Source organism: Zootoca vivipara, chromosome Z1 (assembly GCF_965207765.1).
Source record: "Zootoca vivipara chromosome Z1, rZooViv2.hap1.1, whole genome shotgun sequence".
Classification (NCBI taxonomy): domain Eukaryota; kingdom Metazoa; phylum Chordata; class Lepidosauria; order Squamata; family Lacertidae; genus Zootoca; species Zootoca vivipara.
This window is the reverse complement of record NC_142583.1, coordinates 64,492,789-64,510,904: the sequence shown is the minus strand read 5'-3', so window position 1 is coordinate 64,510,904 and position 18,116 is coordinate 64,492,789. Positions and strand designations below refer to the sequence as shown.

Sequence of the window (18,116 nt, the reverse complement as noted above, 5' to 3'; positions counted from 1 at the left end):
AGAGTTGAAGAACCAAGCAGGTAGAGTTGAAGAACCAAAATGGGTGTGTCATTAACAAGAAGGGAAAGCGGCAGGGGTACCAGGTGAGCAGGCAGGATGGGCTCCCTGGGTGGGCTTGAACCACCAACCTTCTGGTTAACAGCCAGATGCACTAACCCATTGTGCCTCCTGCCCCACACAAAGACTGGTGGGGCTGCATGTGCGCTGTGGGTGGGGAAATGAGGTCGACTTTCCATTTGCCGTCTTGAACGAACCGGGCCAGATCTCTCTTATACTTCAGCCTCTGTAATTGCTCATTTATTTTATTTACTTACATATTTCGTTATCCCGCCTAATCTCCCAAGGGGGAACTCAAGGCAGCGCACGAATCAGATTACAACAGATAATATTTACATGAGATTAGCTGATAACGAGCAACACGCAGAATTTTTGCCGTGGCGCTTTTATTTATTTATTTATTTATTTTCCCTGGCGTCAGATTCCGCCAATTCAATTATGGTGAATTACCCTAATTAAGGGAGATTGCGCGTTCTTCCCTGAACGAGAGGAGGCAAATGCGCTGAAATTAATTAAACTGATACAAACTGAGTGTAGCGATCGACGTCAGCACATGTAAAGCCCCCCCTGAAATCAGGGGGACATGAATTCACAATTTAGCAGTGCATCTCCTTGGTTACATGGGGGGCAAAATCTCATTCTCTCTCTCTCTTTCCAGCTACAATGTCAGTGAAAAGGCAGGCTCTATCAGTGTCACAGTGAAGAGGACAGGTAACCTCAAACAATATGCTATTGTTCTGTGCCGTACGGAGCAGGGAACTGCCACCTCCAGCTCAGCTTCACGGCCAGGAGAACAGGACTACGTGGAATATGCAGGCCAGGTGGGTTCAGGAAAAACGCTGCACACCCTGGGGGGGGGGGGAATCCACAGTGGTATGCTCTGCACTGTCTTACCCCAAGGGTGAAGTGGTAGGTGGGCATGGCAACAAGCCCAGAGAAGCTTCCTGGGCTGAAGCACTTCCTTTCACCCAGCTGTGAAAAACGTGGCAGAGAGTATTGAGTCAGGAACCGTCACCTAAACTGGGCATCTCCAATTTGGGCTTGGCGGCTCTTGTCCGGTGTCAAGACCAGGCCAGCTGTACCCAAATCCAGACCTAGAAGGGGGTCTTCAGTTTGGCATACTTGCAGTCAGGTGTCAGGTTTGGGGATGTGAGTCAGAGATAGCTGAAGGCAAGAGCTGGAGTCCATCAGGGAGGAGATGGTCTTCTGTTGTTCAAATAAGGGAAGAAGTCCAGGCTGCCAGACCTGGAAAACCCCAGGTGATTCTTACTGTCTTCCGGTCGCAGAGACTGATGTTCCCCACTGCGCCCGAACATTTCCGGTATCTCAGTAAGCAAAGTTCCCTTCTCAGCCCATGTGAGTCCCAGTTTATGCCCCAAAGTCCCTAACATCCCATTGTTTAACTGTATCTCTGCCAGGCATCGGGGAATCAGCTTCCTCCCCCATGGCAGTAAATAAGAAGAGATCAAACGAAAGGAACGTATTACCAGTTAGATTCTTTAATAATCATAGTGAGAGACAAAAAGAACCCGTCTCCCTAGAATGGTGGTGCTCCCAATTAAGGCTCACATCCCCTCCGTCCCTATTAATCTACATCACTCCTACATCTTGTAATCCATCTGCGCTTTCTGTTCTGAGACTTTCTGAGCTCTTCTCGACCTTGGGGAGAACGGTGGAGGAATGCTGTCCCAAGACTGTGAATCTGTTAACCCTCTCTCCCCCAGTGCTTCTTCTCCTAGCTCAGGGGTCCCCAGACTTACCGGCGTTTGGGCCGGTTCCCACCGCGCCGATTGCGCGGCGGGCCGGAGGGCGGGGGAGCGAGCGCCTGTGCGGGCCGGCGGGCGGGGGAGTGCGCGCCCGTGCGCATGCGCACGGGCGCTTACTGGCGCGACGGCGCGCTTCCAGGGTGGGAAAAGCGCCGAAAATCCGTTGTGCGCATGCGTGTGGGTCTCCCCCGACCCGGAAGTGCACCAGAAATGACTTCTTCCGGGTCAGGAGAGGCCCATACGCATGCGCACAAAGGATTTTCGGCGCTTTTTTCCCAACCCGGAAGAGCGCTGCCGCGCTGCGTGCCGTAAGAGCGGGCGGCGGGCGGCGGGGGTCGTCGCGGGCTGGATTGGCAGGCTAATTGGGCCGCATCCGGCCCCCGGGCCGTAGTCTGGGGACCCCTGTCCTAGCTGTTCCCCATCCAGCATTTCCCAGCTTCTGCCTTCTGAACTATGCCCCTCTGCAAACCACTGTTCCAAATCTATACTGTCCTCCTGCACCTGGGAAGATTCAGGATCGGGATAAGTGGGTGGTGGTGGCCCCCACCATTCTTCCTCAGTGCAGCCCTCCTCAGCACAGTCCCTGACAATCTCCAGGATGGGGAGATGTGTCTTAGTGTGGAGGAGAACTGGTCCACAGAATAGGATTAAGAAAGGCAAGAGTAGAAAAGCCTACAGGGCAGCTTAAGGGGTGTTGTGACACTGGGTCAAGAATGACCGTTCCCAAATAACGTCTCACTGCTGTGAAGCTCATAAAGCAGCTACAGCAGCAGGCCTGTTTGCCAGTTAAGGTCTGCTTCACCCTTTTATACCTCTCTGCACGTAGTCAATGCACAATGCTGTTTTCACAACCACCGCTCTACACAGGTTCAGTTTGATGAACGGGAGGACACAAAATCCTGCACTATCCTGATAAACGATGACAATGTATTTGAGAACACGGAGAGCTTCACTGTGGAGCTCAGCATGCCAGCGTATGCCTTGCTGGGGGACATCACCGAGGCCAAAGTCTTCATCAGCGATGCGGAAGATGAGCCCACCCTGCAGTTTGACAAGAAGGTCTACCACATCAGCGAGAGTGCTGGCATCCTCTCTGCCCCCGTTGAAAGGAAAGGTGTGTTGCATTACAGCTTAGAGCAGGGGATGGGAAGCCATGCAAATGGACTTCCAGTAAATAATACAATCCTAAAATTGCACACTTTGAAAAACAGGAGGAGCAGCAGCATTCCAAGCCCCTTCATTAAAAGTTTAGTATATCTGGCCAAAATATATATCTCAGAAATAAATGTAACGTTCCACTGCGACTGGACAATTCGCTAACGTTTCCTACTGAAGCCTAGCAACAGAAAGCCTCAAAGGGAATCTAGATTTGCATTCAAGTCATATATCAACCCAAACTAACAACCAGCAAACAACAGTATGAAGCAAAATGTAGGATCTTGTTTCAGTTCATAAGCAAATTTTTAAGCAAAACAAAGTCTGCACTCAAAGGTCTAAACTCTGTATAAAGTAATATAAAAGTAGAATTTTTATATTTATTTGTTGCCACCTTTATCTTCCATTGAGATCAAGGTGGTGTACAGAGTTATCCTCCCCATTTCATCCTCACCACAACCCTGTGAGGTAGGTTAGGCTCAGAGATGGTGACTGGCCCAAGGTCACACAGTGAGCTTCATGGCAGAGCGGGGATTCCATCCCTGGTCTCCAGGGTCCAACCCTCTAAGAATTACGCCACACAGGGGACACTTAATCTTAGGGTTGTGGGTTCGAGCCCCATGTTGGCCAACGATTTGTGCATTCTAGGGGGTTGGACTAGATGACCCACGTGGTTCCTTCCAGCAATTCTCTGAACCAGCTGTCCTGGAAAGCAACTTTTGTATAACTCTGTGCTGTGCATTGCATTACAGGCGACTCGAGCAGCATCGTGTCTGCAGTATGCTACACAGTCCCCAAAAGTGCCAAAGGTAGCAGTGCACACGCCTTAGAGTCTGGATCAGACTTCAAGTCCAGGGGGATGTCCAATGAAAATCGCGTGGTGCTGGGGCCTGGCGTCACCATGACCACCTGCGACGTGAAGCTGATTGACGACAGCGAGTACGAAGAGGAGGAAGAATTTGAAATCGCGCTTGCCGACGCGTCGGAGAACGCACGCATAGGGAGCATAGCTTCAGCGAAGGTCATGATCAGCGGTCCCAACGATGCCTCAACAGTGTCCCTTGGAACGGCTACTTTTACAGTCAGCGAGGATGCAGGTAAGAGGCTAGGATTATTTTACCCTTGCTCTCTTCTTATGGGGCTCCAGCTTATTTTCAAAGCACCTCTGCAGAGTGCATAAGCCTACAGTGGTCCCTTGGTTTTCAAACGTAATACGTTCTGGAAAACCATTCAAGTTCTGAAATGTTTGAAAACCGAGGACTCGACAGCCAACAGCTAGGCCTCCGGATCTTGCACTCAGTGGAAGCCTCATGGCGTGTTAGACTTCCAATGCGTGTTCGAAAATTTACTTCCGGGTTTACAGCGTTCGTAAACCAAAATGTTTGTGAACGGAGACATTCGAAAACGGAGGTACCACTGTATAGTTAAAGAAGGCACCAAATGTCCCCACTTCTGAGCATCTGTCTGGCACCTGCCCACTTTAATGGGGGGAGATGCGAGTTCAAGTTCTGCTCAGCTCTTATTATTATTTATTACATGATACCCCCCTTCATCCGAGAATCACAGGGTGGTGTGCAATTTAAAAACACAAAAATACTTAGTAACAAAAACAATTAACACCCCCCCCCCCAGTTTAACAGGCCAAAGGTTGTTTGATTATCCAGGGAAACCATAGTTTCTTTTATAGAATCATAGAATTGTAGAGCTGGAAGGGACCCCAAGTTTCATCTAGGACAACCCCTTGCAATGCGGGAATTTTTGTGTCCATTGAATTTTAGGCTACCTTCCTAGGGGCTATTTCTTTGAGGGCCAGCAAATTAAGCGGTAGGAAGCTGCCTTAGCTGATTGGTCCTTCTAGCTTAGTATTGTCTACACTGATTGGCAGGGTTTCAGGCAAGGCCTACTTAGAGATGCTGAGGATTGAACCAGACAGCTTTTGCATATGAAACAAGTGCTTGGATTCAAGCCAGGCTGCCAAGGAGAAAAAGACTTCCTTTGCAGGTGCCACTTAAAAGCAAGCCACACCTGTAAAGGAAGAATCGAGAGAGAGTGTGCTCCAAATCCCACCCTTTGAAGTTCTGTCGCCTGTTGTCATGGTGACATCGAGTGATTGGCAGGCGGGTGTCCTCCACCATGTTAAGATAAAACATATTCGTCTGCATCTAGCATGCATCAGTATTTTTGCAAGTGCACTTGTAATTTTGAACTTTTTGTTTTTCGATAAATAATACAAAATTAAAAATATACCAGTATTTTTAAAACAACAACAACTGATAAATATTAGCCAATTTGTTTCCAAAGTATGTGTTTCACCTCCTTCCTTTCTTTAGGGAGGCTTTTAATGTTTAGTAGATTATTGTACAGTATTTTATTTTTCTGTTGGAAGCCACCCAGAGTGGCTGGGGAAACCCAGCCAGATGGGCGGGGTATAAATAAATTTATTATTATTATTATTATTATTATTATTATTATTATTATTATTTAACTGGACCATCTCAGTAAATGTTGGAAGGAGTTTTCCACGTTTTACTCAGCAAATTCCTCAGTAGATAATACGGCTGGAGTGCGCCATTTAGAGGCCGTTAGAATATTTGCTTCAAGGTCACAACATAAGCTAGCTACTCCTTCATAGCCTTTGACTGCCTATTTATCCTTATAAGCAATTTAAGGCAGCTTACTATAAACATAATGTGGTATCTCTCCACCCCCTTTCTAATGTTGTCTATTGATGAGAATGAATAAGATGGGATTGTTCTTGTTTAATTGGATGTTAGGACGGTGCTGAAATTTAGTGAAGTGACCTGACTCGGGCAACAGTTTGTTGGATATGGGCTGTATGGATCCTTAATTTTGAACTGCAAATGTGGAAAATAAAGTACAGGTGGATTAAAAAGAAAAAATAAAAGAATATTCACTGTCATGATTGGGTTCCAGGCTGGTGTCTGACATTATTTCCTTGATGAGCTAACTTGTCGTTTAGTCGTTTAGTCGTGTCCGACTCTTCGTGACCCCATGGACCATAGCACACCAGGCTAGACATGCAATAATAATCCATTAGTAATGCCTTCCCTAGACAGCTAGACAGCATCTTAAAAAGCAGAGACATCACCTTGCCGACAAAGGTCCGTATAGTTAAAGCTATGGTTTTCCCAGTAGTGATGTATGGAAGTGAGAGCTGGACCATGAAGAAGGCTGATCGCCGAAGAATTGATGCTTTTGAATTATGGTGCTGGAGGAGACTCTTGAGAGTCCCATGGACTGCTAGAAGATCAAACCTATCCATTCTTAAGGAAATCAGCCCTGAGTGCACCCTGGAAGGACAGATCGTGAAGCTGAGGCTACAATACTTTGGCCACCTCATGAGAAGAGAAGAATCCTTGGAAAAGACCCTGATGTTGGGAAAGATTGAGGGCACTAGGAGAAGGGGACGACAGAGGACAAGATGGTTGGACAGTGTTCTCGAGGCTACGAACATGAGTTTGACCAAACTGCGGGAGGCAGTGCAAGACAGGAGTGCCTGGCGTGCTATGGTCCATGGGGTCACGAAGAGTCGGACACGACTAAATGACTAAACAACAACAACAACGCCTTCCCTTTAACGCTGAATCAAGGAGGGATCACTGTCCCCTCTGAAAATCTTTCCCCAGGTGTTTTTTTTAGGGCAGTACAGCTGTGCTGGCTGAGGCTGATGGGAACTGTAGCGCAAAACATCTGGAAAGGAACCAGGCAGGCAAACGCTGCTTTAGAGATGCTGGCAGTTGTCGCCCTTTCCCACAAATCGGGTCCTCCCTAACAAGAGGGCATGTGTTGCAGTGTGACCTGGCAACCAGACCCTGTGTTGTGGGTGGGAACGTTTGGATGGCCACAACACCCTATTGGAGGTCCCTCGATGCTGAGTGCAATCTAACCAATGGGATGCCAGCTAAATTCTATCGAGGGACCTCTATCTAAGCCCATGCACGTGTCCCTGAGCTTCCTCTTTTGGGCTCACTGCATCAGAACACCCGCCCACCTCTCCCTATATTTAGGGCTTGCACGCATGACCTTGCTATGCCGTCGTGTGTCACCTGTCGTTGGGACAGGGGCACGGCAGGAATTTTCCCCACTTGGCAGATTGGCTGGGGCCATTTGGGTTTCGCCTGCCGCGTAGCAAATTGTCACAACTTGTAAGGTTGCGGATAGGCTCTGGTTCAGGTGATGGGGTGGCAGAGCGGTCTGGCCATCCCTACGCGATGGGTATTCCGTTAAAGGAATCCTGGGACTCTTGGTTGGTCTTCCCTGAGAGGGGTTGTGCCCTGAGCCAGAGTCCAGGGGAGCATCTGGCTGGTGGACTGGCTTGACCCCGCTTTCCACTTTGCTGGGTGTTCACCCAAGGCTGACCTATGGTGTGTTCTGGGTCAGCGCTACCTGCAAGGGTGCAGGGAGCTAGTCGAACCAGAGCCTATGCAACCACTCACTTGATTGTAATCAGTAAAGTGGTGGCCTAAATTCTGCCAAAAACCAAAGCAAAAATTTGAATCTTGTCTGAATTTATTTGGGGGTGGTTAAAAGGTCTACACACGCAAACTCATCCCTTCTCTCCCTTTCTTGCAGGAATCATTGAAATCCCCATTACTAGGCATGGCCCTGACCTCTCGACCCCCACGTCCGTATGGTGTGCCACTCGGACATCGGATCCGCCATCGGCAACTCCGGGTGTGGACTACATACCCAGCTCCAAGAAAGTGGAATTCCGTCCAGGAAGAACTGAGGAGGTATCGCTACATTTTTTGCTTTTACTGAGCAATTAGTACCTGGGAGCAAACGAAACATGGTCTCATAAGGTGCACTCAAATGTATTTGTGTCATGCACAATATCAATCTTGTGTGTTTTACATGTCTAGTCTGTACAGGAATGGTGCAGATCAAACAAAGAGCCAAACTAGACATTAAATCGGGGGGATGGATGGAATTGTCAGTTTTGCTTTCTCTGATTTTCTCATTTTTTCCAGCCTGAAGTTCAGATCATCACATTTTTGTATCAGTTTGTGATTTAAAAAGAAAAATGTCCTTACAAAAATTTGTCAGCATTTTTGTGAGCATTTGTAGCAATATAGACGTGATTTATTTATTTTTGCTCAACATGCACATTTTTACAAGTAATGTCCCCTAATATAATACATTTATTTTCACTATGTCAGGGGGTTGTTGCGGCTACTTCCGAGTAAAGACGCTCCAGTCCGTTCTGTCTTTAAGGGGTTTTATTGTGCATACTATTTACAGTGCAGAGATAGCAGAAAACATGACCTCCTACTCACTAGCAGAATCCGGCAATGGCGCCCGTCTGCTTCGGGGCCAGCATAATAGCTTGGGCACCCTGAAACGCCGCCCTCTCACCCTACGTTTGGGCGCTCGCCTCAATTCGGGTGCCGGAAGCGGCTGCGCTCCCTCCTCCAGCTGTGGGCTAGTGCGGTGCAGGGGCTCTGATACATCGCTGAGCCTCCCTTCCTCCACTTGGGCAGTGCAGGGGCTCCAATGCCTCACTGAGCCCTCCCTCCATTCCTCTTCCTTCCTCATTCCCCCCGCCTGACCCGCTGCTACTGCTCTCGCTGGGCGAAGTGCTGGTCAGGATGACGGGGGCAGGCTCCCTTTAGGGAGCCCCCCTGACACACTAATATATACATTTTCATGCCCATGTCCCCCTAACATTTTTGCAGACATTTTTTGGTTGGATAACTGCACAACAAAATTCGGAGAAATTCAGATTTTGAAGGATAGCTGCAGTTTGGTTTGCATAGTGTTTTGGAAGATGGGAACGAAGCCATTTTTAATTGTACCTAGAAAGCACAGGACCAAACTAGAGGCATTGGTGGGTGGTTATGATGAGCCTAAATCCACACTAAAACTTGCCACCTCCACTCAGAACTCCGTCCCTGGGGGCTGCCATTTTTTGCACCCAGATACAGTACCTCTGGAGGAACAATGCTGTGCAGTCATTTGTCATTCTTTTTGGCAAGGGGAAATGGTGACCGCCAGCCAGCAGCTGCTGGAAGGAACTACAGACAGTGAGGGTGAGTTCCCTCCCCTGTCAAAAATTATTGTGTTTGAGCCCCTGGTTGACCTCTCCCAAATTCTTTCTGAGAACATCTGGCTCAGCCTGGTTCCTGTTACATAATCCAGAAAACAAATTGTGCCCCAGTTATCAGATGTCTGGGAAAGAGGTGCACAGAACTTTGCTCAGGTACACCCAACAGTCCGGATGTTTTTGGCTGTTTCTTCCTCATCTGAGATAAGCAGCGATGCACAAATGAAAGCAGGAGCCCTTTGTGAATCTAGCAGAGCCCAACACCTTTGACTCCTCTCCCATCTTCTGACACTCCTTCTCACACATACCTGTTTGCAGGGCCGGATTTAGGTTTGATGAGGCCCTAAGCTAGGCATAGGCAAACTTGGCCCTCCAGATGTTTTAGGACTGGTCCTGTTAGCTAGATATGATGGGACTTGTAGTCCCAAAACATCTGGAGGGCTGAGTTTGCCTATGCCTGCCCTAAGCTACTGAAGGTAATGGGGCCCTTTATATGTCCAGCTGTCTTTTGTCAAGAACAATTTTTTGTGTGTTCAATATATGCTATATTGTAATTTATGACCTAATAGGTATTTAAAGCCATTTGCACAAAATATGTATTTTATTTTATCAAAGTAATTGTTGAACCAAAATACAATTAAGAAGTATATTAATAGTGAAATACAATTAATAATAATAAATAAATAATTTATTTATTTATACCCCGCCCTTCCTGGTTTAAAATCCGGGCTCAAAGCAGCTAACAGCAAATATAAAACATTGATTAAAATGCAACTTAGAACAGCATAAAACAGCATAAAATACAACATAAAATGCAGCATCAATATCAATAAAATTCTAAAATTCAGGGGTCATTTTGTTGGTGGGGGGAACCCAGTCAGTAGACATCAAATGATCGCCAGGGCTAACTGGCCAAGTTGGTCCTACTAGGGCCAGCAAGGAGATCAGGGAAGAATTTAAATATGGGGTCCCAGAAAGGGTTTCCTCGTAGAAGAGGAAAAGGAAAAGGGAATAGAGGATCAGGCTAATTCAAATTTAAGGCCAGGCAGAATAGCTCTGTCTTACAGGCCTTGTGGAAGGAGATCAAATCCTGCAAGGCCCTAGTCTCGTGGGACAGAGCACTCCACCAGGTCGGAGCCATCACTGAAAAAGCCCTGGCCCTGGTGTGGAGGATAGTCTGGCTTCCTTAGGGCCCGGGACCTTTAAGCTATTATTATTCATGGACCTTAGGGTCCTCTGCGGGACATACCAGGAGATGCGGTCCCGTAAGTACGAGGGTCCTAGGCAGCATAGGGCTTTAAAGGTCAAAACCTGACCCTATACTCCACCAGGAGCCAGTGCAGCTGGTAGAGCACTGGGTGAATATGCTCCCATGGCAAGGACCCCATGAGGAGCCTCGTTGCAGCATTCTGTACCCGCTGGAGTTTCTGGGACAGTTTCAAGGGCAGCCCCGTGTAGAGCGAGTTACAGTAGTCAAGCCTGGATGTGACCGTCGCATGGATCACTGTGGCCAGGTCGGGGCAGGAAAGGTAAGGGACCAACTGCTTGATACGGCGAAGATGGGAAAATGAAAAGAAGAAGAAGAATATATACTTTATCTTATATTTTGTAAATATACATCCAGTTGTTTTTTCTTTAATTTTTTTGGGCCCTAAACTATACAGTAGCGTGTTTAGCTTATAGGTAAATCCAGCACTGCCTGTTTGGTTGGTTTTATATATTAAGAAAGTAGGACTTTTTATTTCTCTCATCTCCTCTAGTACTGCACCTTGACAATCCTGGATGATGCACAGTACCCAGTCATCGAAGGGGTGGAGACGTTTGTCGTCTACTTGAGCTCGCCGCAAGGAGCAGAGCTGGCCAAGCCTTTTCAAGCAATGGTGGCCATCAATGACACCTTCCAGGATGGTAAGAGGGCTAACAAAGAAATGTTGTAGTGTGGCTGGGGCTCATAGAATCATGTAGAGTTTGAAGGGACTACAAGGACCATCTGTTTCAACCGCCTGCAATGCAGGAATCTTTTGCCCAATGTGGTGCTGGAACCACGGCCCTGAGATTAAGAGCCTCATGCTCTACCGACTAAACTATGTAACTGAGCTTCAGTAAGACAACTTTCTTGGCAAGCTTATGGGTTAATGGGCATTTTGAAATGTCTGCATGCACACTGGCTCCCCGTTCGTGATGTGTTGGAATACACCACATGCAGAATTTATTTGTTTATTGTCTGCAACTGGAAGTGAAGAAGCCCATCGGAATGGCTTCTGAAACTGATGGAATATGCTGAAATGGCGAAATTAACTGCCAAATTAAGAGGACATAATGACAAAGTGTTTAAGGAGGAATGGAGACCCCAGATGGATATCAATTTATCACCAATATATGATGTCGCAGGCAGGATTTGAAATATAAGCAGCGGATTACTCAAGATTTAATGGTCGCAGGGTTTAGATAATAAACATACGTGTGTTATAAAACAGCTAATAAAAAGTAAAAAAACAAACATCAGGAAAGAAGTGGTTGGAAATCAAGAAGAAACTTTGTATGTTAAAAAAAATGTATACGGTGATAATATTGTTGGAGACTAAATAAAAATTATATACAGTGGATCCTCTGGATACAAATTTAATTCTGGGGGTCTGTGCACACACAGAAAAATCCGTATTCAGAGGCAGCGATTCTGTGCACATGCGTGGTGCAATAGAGCACTTCTGTGCATGCACAAGCAGCGAAACCCGGAAAAATGCTCTCGGGTTTGCCACTTTTGCAACCTGAAGTTTACGTTACTCAAGAGTAATGTAACCCCAGCATCTACTGTATATGAAGTGAGGGCAATTTCAGTGCTCAATTTTGAGCACTGGAATTGCCCTTAATGTGCTTCCATAGCTCCAAGCAAGATTTTCAAAGCAGTATGCAGCAGTCTAGCTTACACTGAGCAACAAGTTGCTCCGGTTCTCGAGCAGTGGATAGTCAATTTATGGAATTCACCGTCACGGGATGTGGGGATGGCTGCCAATAGCTGACACAGTTTTAAAAGGGAATAAAGAAGAATGCAGGGAGGATCAGAATATCAGTGGCTATTGGTCATGCTGGCTATACATTCCTTCAAGGTTCACAAGCATTTAGACCTGGATGCCAGTTCACACCTGAAATCCAGTTGCTGAGGAACATGATGAGGAGAGAGGGTGGTATCTGGGAAACAGGATGACGGACTAGATAGGATCCAGTGGTCAACCTGAGCAGCTGCCTTTTAGGTTCTCAGATTGCCTCATCTTGCCGGGCCTGAAATCTGTACCACATTCTCCAGTCATGGGAAGATGAAGCACTGCAGAGTAGCATTTGTCAGGTCAGCTGTTCCCTGTTAGGGATGCGGGTGGCGCTGTGGTCTAAACCACTGAGCCGCTTGGGCTTGCTGATCGGAAGGTCGGCTGTTCAAATCCATGTGATGGGAGTGAACTCCCGTTGCTCTGCCCCAGCTTTTGCCAACCTAGCAGTTCAAAAGCATGCCGGTGCAAGTAGATAAATAGGTACCGCTGCAGCAGGAAAGTAAAAGGCGTTTCCGTGCGCTCTAGTTTCCATTAAGTTGCACCAGAAGCAGTTTAGTCATGCTGGTCACATGACCCCGAAAGCTGTCTGTGGACAAACGGCAGCTCCCTCGGCCTGAAAACGAGATGAGCGCCGCAACCCCATAGTCGTCTTTGACTGGACTTAACCGTCCAGGAGACCTTTACCTTTTTATCCTTTTATCTGTTCCCTCTTGTCTACAAGCTACCCTGGTGGTAGAAGGCCTGGCCCCCACTGTCCCCTGTCCAAGGCACCAAGATCCCCTGTCACCTAATTAAAACAGGAGTCACGCATTCCTGAGCTTGCAGCTTCTGAGAAATTATGCCCTTATTTTTCAGCATACTGTAGGCCCGCAGAAGTTTTAGTGAGTCTTCTTCTTCCCTCCTCAGTGCCAAACATGAAATTTAGCAAAGAATTGTACCCTGTGAAAGAGAAGGAGGGCGTCCTCCACATTCCGATCATCCGCACCGGAGACTTAAGCTATGAGTCGTCTGTCAGGTGCTACACCCAGGGCCAGACAGCAAAAGCCATGGAGGACTTTGAGGAAAGGATAAACACGGAGGAATCGCGTGTCACTTTTCTGAAAGGGGAGAAGGTGAGTGGATGTAGCTCACAATGAAACAACAGCCAATTTAATTGGTGATCACATCCAATTTGTGAAACTCCCTGCCTAGGAACGCCCATCTTTACCACTCCCTTTCACTGCACGGCGAAGTTCTTTCTTTTTACAGATTTACTTATTTAGGTTATTTATATACCGCTTCACATTTTTTAAGCAATCTCTAAATCAGGCATAGGCAACCTTGGCTCTCCAGATGTTTTGGAACTACAACTCGCATGATCCCTGAACACTGGCCCTGTTAGCTAGGGATCATGTGAGTTGTAGTTCCAATGCCTGCTGTAAATGGTTTGCAGCATGCTAAAACATGGCCTGCCTAACTGTTAATGTTAGGGCTCTGGGCATATTAGTTATTTTATCTGCTATCTCGGTCTTCCTTTTTCCAGGTTACAGGTAGGTAGCCGTGTTGGTCTGGATCGAAGTAAAATAAAAAAAATTGCTACTGAAGGAATTTTTTTTATTTTCCTTTTTCCAGATATTCCTACTTATTACTGTTTTTTTGTGTCTTATTGTGCTGGGAGCTGCCATGAACATTTTGCAGGAGAGGAAGTATATTCGTGTTTTTAATAAACAGGTTAGCCGGGTTACCTCCTCGTCCTTAACTGGTGGCATCCTTGGCTCTAGGTAAAGAACTGCACTATCTTGATTAATGACGACTCTGCCTTTGAACCAGAGGAGAAGTTCCAGATATACCTAAGCAACCCTCTTGGAAACCACTGGAGTGGGGCTACAGTTGGCAAGAATAATATGGCCTCCATTATTATCTCCAATGATGAAGATGGTAAGAGGAGCTGGACTTCATGCGCCAGCCTTTACGTGTTTTCGGACCCACTGAACCCTGAAGCTCCTCTTTCCCTAGTTGGTTTGAGCCTTGCCACATTGCTGGAGCCTCGGGGCACCTGTGCTAATTTCCTGCTTTCCTCCTGCTGCCGAGTTTGCACTGTCAGTCTGCTAGAATAAAACTCTGCTTCTTCACCTACAAGAAAGTGCCTGTATCATTGTTCTTGGGCGGGAGCCAGGGCACAGAGGTTAAAAGGTCATATTTAAGTTCCAAACAATTAATTTACTTAAAAATAGCTTGCAAACATTTACAAATAACTATTGGCCTTTAAGTGCAATTTGTAGAAGAAATGGCTCACAAAAGTTGATAAGTAATAACATTTAACTGCAATTCATAAGAAATCTTACACGCAGTTAACTTCGTATGTATTTATTTATAGCCTGAGTGCACTTTAAAAAACCATATAATCCACCCCTTTCCCATATATTTATAATTCCTTTTTTTACCTACTGGGTCACCACATTCTTCTTGTGCATAACTTCTGAGTATTTATCTCTGCTTTTCAACAGCGCTCTCAACTTAATTGGGATTGTCTGCTCCCAGGTTTTCCTAACTAAGTCATATTTAGTTAGTTTATGGGAGTTTCCCCATAATTTAACATGTAGAAGCCTGGCCACGGTTATTATATATACAGCACTTGGCTCCAATATTCTGGTTACATAGTTCCAGCAGACACTAGAATAGTTTTAATTGTATAAACCTAACTCAAAAGTGTTCTTCACATCTGGAGACACAAGCAAGCTGTTTCTATTTTCCTTCTGTTTCTCTAGCTCCCACCATCGAGTTTGAGGAAGCTGCTTATCAAGTCCGTGAACCTCCTGGGCCTGAAGGGGTTGCTTTCTTGAATGTCAAGGTGCTGCGGAGAGGGGACCAAAACAGGACCTCCAAAGTTCGCTGCAGCACCCGTGACGGCTCTGCTCAGTCTGGGATCGATTACTACCCAAAGAGTCGAGTCCTCAAGTTCAGTCCTGGTAAAGCACAGAAAGTCCTCAAGTTCTGTAATAATGGACATTGTTTGGAGGCAAAAAAAATAAAAATAAGCTTGCTTATGTATTTTCTTTGAACGCCATTGTGGGTGGGGCGGTCAGGAGAGGCTAATATCCGAAAGACATGGAACAAAATTGCTGGCATCTGTCTGTCTCGAGAGACAATGGAGTGCGTCTCCAGGGGTGAAGTCAACCCACTGGAGATTCACAGCGCCTGCTGTGGCTGCAGAGACTGCTAACTCATTACTTCTGCCTCCCGTGTTGTTTTTGCTGCAATAGCACCTCTGAAGTGAAGTGACCTTCCTAGGGTGCAAGCCTGGGCCATTTGTATTGAGATCCTGAGCTGCCCAGACAACAGGACTCTCCTCTCAGCCTTGCTGATGTGGTCCAAAGGAAAGCAGAGCAATATGTTTGGCATCAGCCTGGCTGCAAGAGTTGCTGGAAGGAGACGTACAAGACTCTCCTTCCTTAAAGCCCTTCCATTCCCTTAGCTCTGCCCAGTCTGCTTCCTTCATCCCAGTGCTAACCAGCTCCCATGGGATATATTCGTGCTGAAATTAAAGGCCCATTCATTTCGCTTGAGTAACAATGTGCTCAAAGCTGTCCTCTTGAAGTCAGTGGGACTTAAGATTGCTTTGAATGGTGGCTGGGTTCTCCCCGTGGTTTTCTGTTCCTGGGGTCCATGTTTTTTGCTTATCCCCACAACCTTCCTTTGCTCCCCAGCTTACAGTTCCCTTGGCTCCCTTGTTTTCAGCCTCCCTTCCTCCCAAGGCCCCCAGTTGCTCCCATTCGCGTCCCAGTTCGCCCTCCATCTGGCGTGGGGCTTTCCTCTCAGAACAGGTTTTCCCAGCCCTGTTCTAATCCATCAATCCACAGCAACTCTTAAAGGCCTTACAGAAAATCTTGCGAGGCCAAGAGTTCTGTGCTTATTGTAAAGAATCAAAGCAGACGTGCCCTCCAGCAATAATATGGGAGGTGTATTTTGGATCACAGATTTTTATTAAAGTCGGACAGGCGCCATTAATCCTCACATGGCATCTGTTAGTAAATCTGCCAAGCAATCCATCAGATGGCATGCTGTATTTTGTAGTTTTTAGTTTTCTAAAGGCTCCTGGGCCACATCATTAGAGCCAAAGGGGTTACGATAAAACCTGGCGTGTGTGTTTGTGTGTGCACACGTTTTTAATCACAATGATTTAGTGGATCTGACCTCGGCATTGCTTTATGGAAGCATTTAAAAGTCCTGTCAGATGACAAGCTGGTTTGACTCAACCCTCTCTCGTGTCGGTTCGTGCAGGAGTGGACCACATCGTATTTAAGGTAGAGATCATGTCCAATGAAGACAGGGAATGGCACGAGTCCTTTTCCCTGGTGTTAGGGCCAGATGACCCTGTTGAAGCTGTCCTGGGGGAGATCACCACTACAATCGTCACCATTCTGGACCAGGAAGCAGCTGGGAGCCTCATTTTGCCAGCTCCTCCTATTGTAAGTGGCTTTAGCATGCGGATCCCAGAGTTTTTTGGGATTAGCCATTAGCAGCAGTTGCAAGGTCCCTTCCCTGGAGTCCCAAGCCTTGTATTGTGCCCCCTGCAGGTGGTTACGCTGTCAGAGTATGATCATATAGAAGAAGAAGCCAAAGAAGGAGCTAAGAAGTCTCCCTCTCCAGGCTACCCGTTGGTCTGTGTGACGCCTTGCGACCCTCACTTCCCCAAGTACTCTGTGATGAAAGAGCGCTGCGGCGACGCCGGGATAAACCAGTCCTCCATACAGTTCAGCTGGGAAGTAGCTACGCCCACGGACGGGAATGGAGCCAGATCTCCCTTTGAAACGATTACAGACAACACTCCCTTCACCAGTGTCAATCACATGGTATGTGCAGAGACTGTCAAGGGGGCTTCGCAGCCAAAGGAATGCAGGCGGCAAACAGTTAACTCTTTATTTTCAAAGATAACACAGTCGATTCTATAGCTCTGGATACCTACACATGTCAATCTAGAGCCGCTAGGCAGCTATTCTCAAGTCCGTCCTCTATGGGAGCAGTTGCACCAAGAGGGGACTAGTCATTCTCTACCAGTTTATCTACTTTCCCCTGATGGGCTGCATACACGCAGCCAGAGACTATGCCTGCATAAAAGCTTCCTCTGCTCCTCCCTTTTCAGTCCGCTCCTGGTTCTGTGAGACAGTGGAGCAGGAGATGGTGAGGAAGCACCTGGACCTTCACTTGCCTGACCTGTCTCTTCCTCTTCCTCCTACCCTTCCTGTGCTCCACCCTCCAGCTCTGAAGCTTCCCCTGCCTCTGAGTCTTGCCTCCTGGCTGGTACAGTCCCCCACAAATCACTGGCCCTTGCTGCCAAGTTGGCAAAAGGCTGCCTTTGACAAGCAAGAGCTTTTCTCCCTTGACCTGCTGTTTTAATATGTGTGTGACATAGTTAAGCCTCTTTAAATGTGGATGGACAGAAAAGTAATAATGTTCTATTAATATATTGAAGCATTTTAAAATATCTATAAGGCTATCAGCTGTTTAGGCCACACTGAAAATCATATCTCCTTCCTTCCTTCCTTCCTTCCTTCCTTCCTTCCTTCCTTCCTTCCTTCCTTCCTTCCTTCCTTCTCTCCCTCTCTTGCTCTCCCCCCTCTCCTTCCCAGGTGCTAGACAGCATTTACTTCAGCCGGAGATTCCACGTTCGCTGCGTGGCCAAAGCCGTGGACAAGGTTGGCCATGCCGGCACTCCACTGAGAAGCAACATAGTCACCATTGGGACAGACAGCGCCATCTGCCACACGCCAATAGTGGCTGGAACAGCCCGGGGGTTTCAAGCGCAGTCCTTCGTTGCCACTTTGAAGTATCTGGATGTTAAGCACAAGGAGCACCCCAACAGGTAGAGGACTTCCAAAAACTTTCAGGGAAAAGGTAGAGAATTTGAATTGAATAGGTATTTGGAGAAACAAACATTTATTAGATAGTGTTCACTTTTCATTCAAATGTGCATGAAAGCAGTGCAAGAATAGATGCAATTTGGATATCCAAAGAATTAAGAGTTAAACATTAAAAACTTCCCTAAACAGG

The 18,116-nt window shown here is 46.9% G+C and overlaps 1 protein-coding gene across 1 annotated transcript in view; it reads left to right on the top strand.

Moving 5' to 3' along the window:
* FRAS1 (Fraser extracellular matrix complex subunit 1) overlaps positions 1 to 18,116 on the top strand; it is a 328,899-nt gene that overhangs the window by 285,726 nt on the left and 25,057 nt on the right. Inside the window, exons 53-63 of the mRNA XM_060278390.2 lie at positions 716 to 878; positions 2,691 to 2,937; positions 3,731 to 4,075; positions 7,572 to 7,732; positions 10,803 to 10,950; positions 12,993 to 13,198; positions 13,847 to 14,003; positions 14,834 to 15,034; positions 16,347 to 16,534; positions 16,643 to 16,918; positions 17,696 to 17,928. Coding sequence (XP_060134373.2) covers positions 716 to 878; positions 2,691 to 2,937; positions 3,731 to 4,075; positions 7,572 to 7,732; positions 10,803 to 10,950; positions 12,993 to 13,198; positions 13,847 to 14,003; positions 14,834 to 15,034; positions 16,347 to 16,534; positions 16,643 to 16,918; positions 17,696 to 17,928 — 2,325 coding nt within the window. The remainder of the gene's footprint in view (positions 1 to 715; positions 879 to 2,690; positions 2,938 to 3,730; positions 4,076 to 7,571; positions 7,733 to 10,802; positions 10,951 to 12,992; positions 13,199 to 13,846; positions 14,004 to 14,833; positions 15,035 to 16,346; positions 16,535 to 16,642; positions 16,919 to 17,695; positions 17,929 to 18,116) is intronic.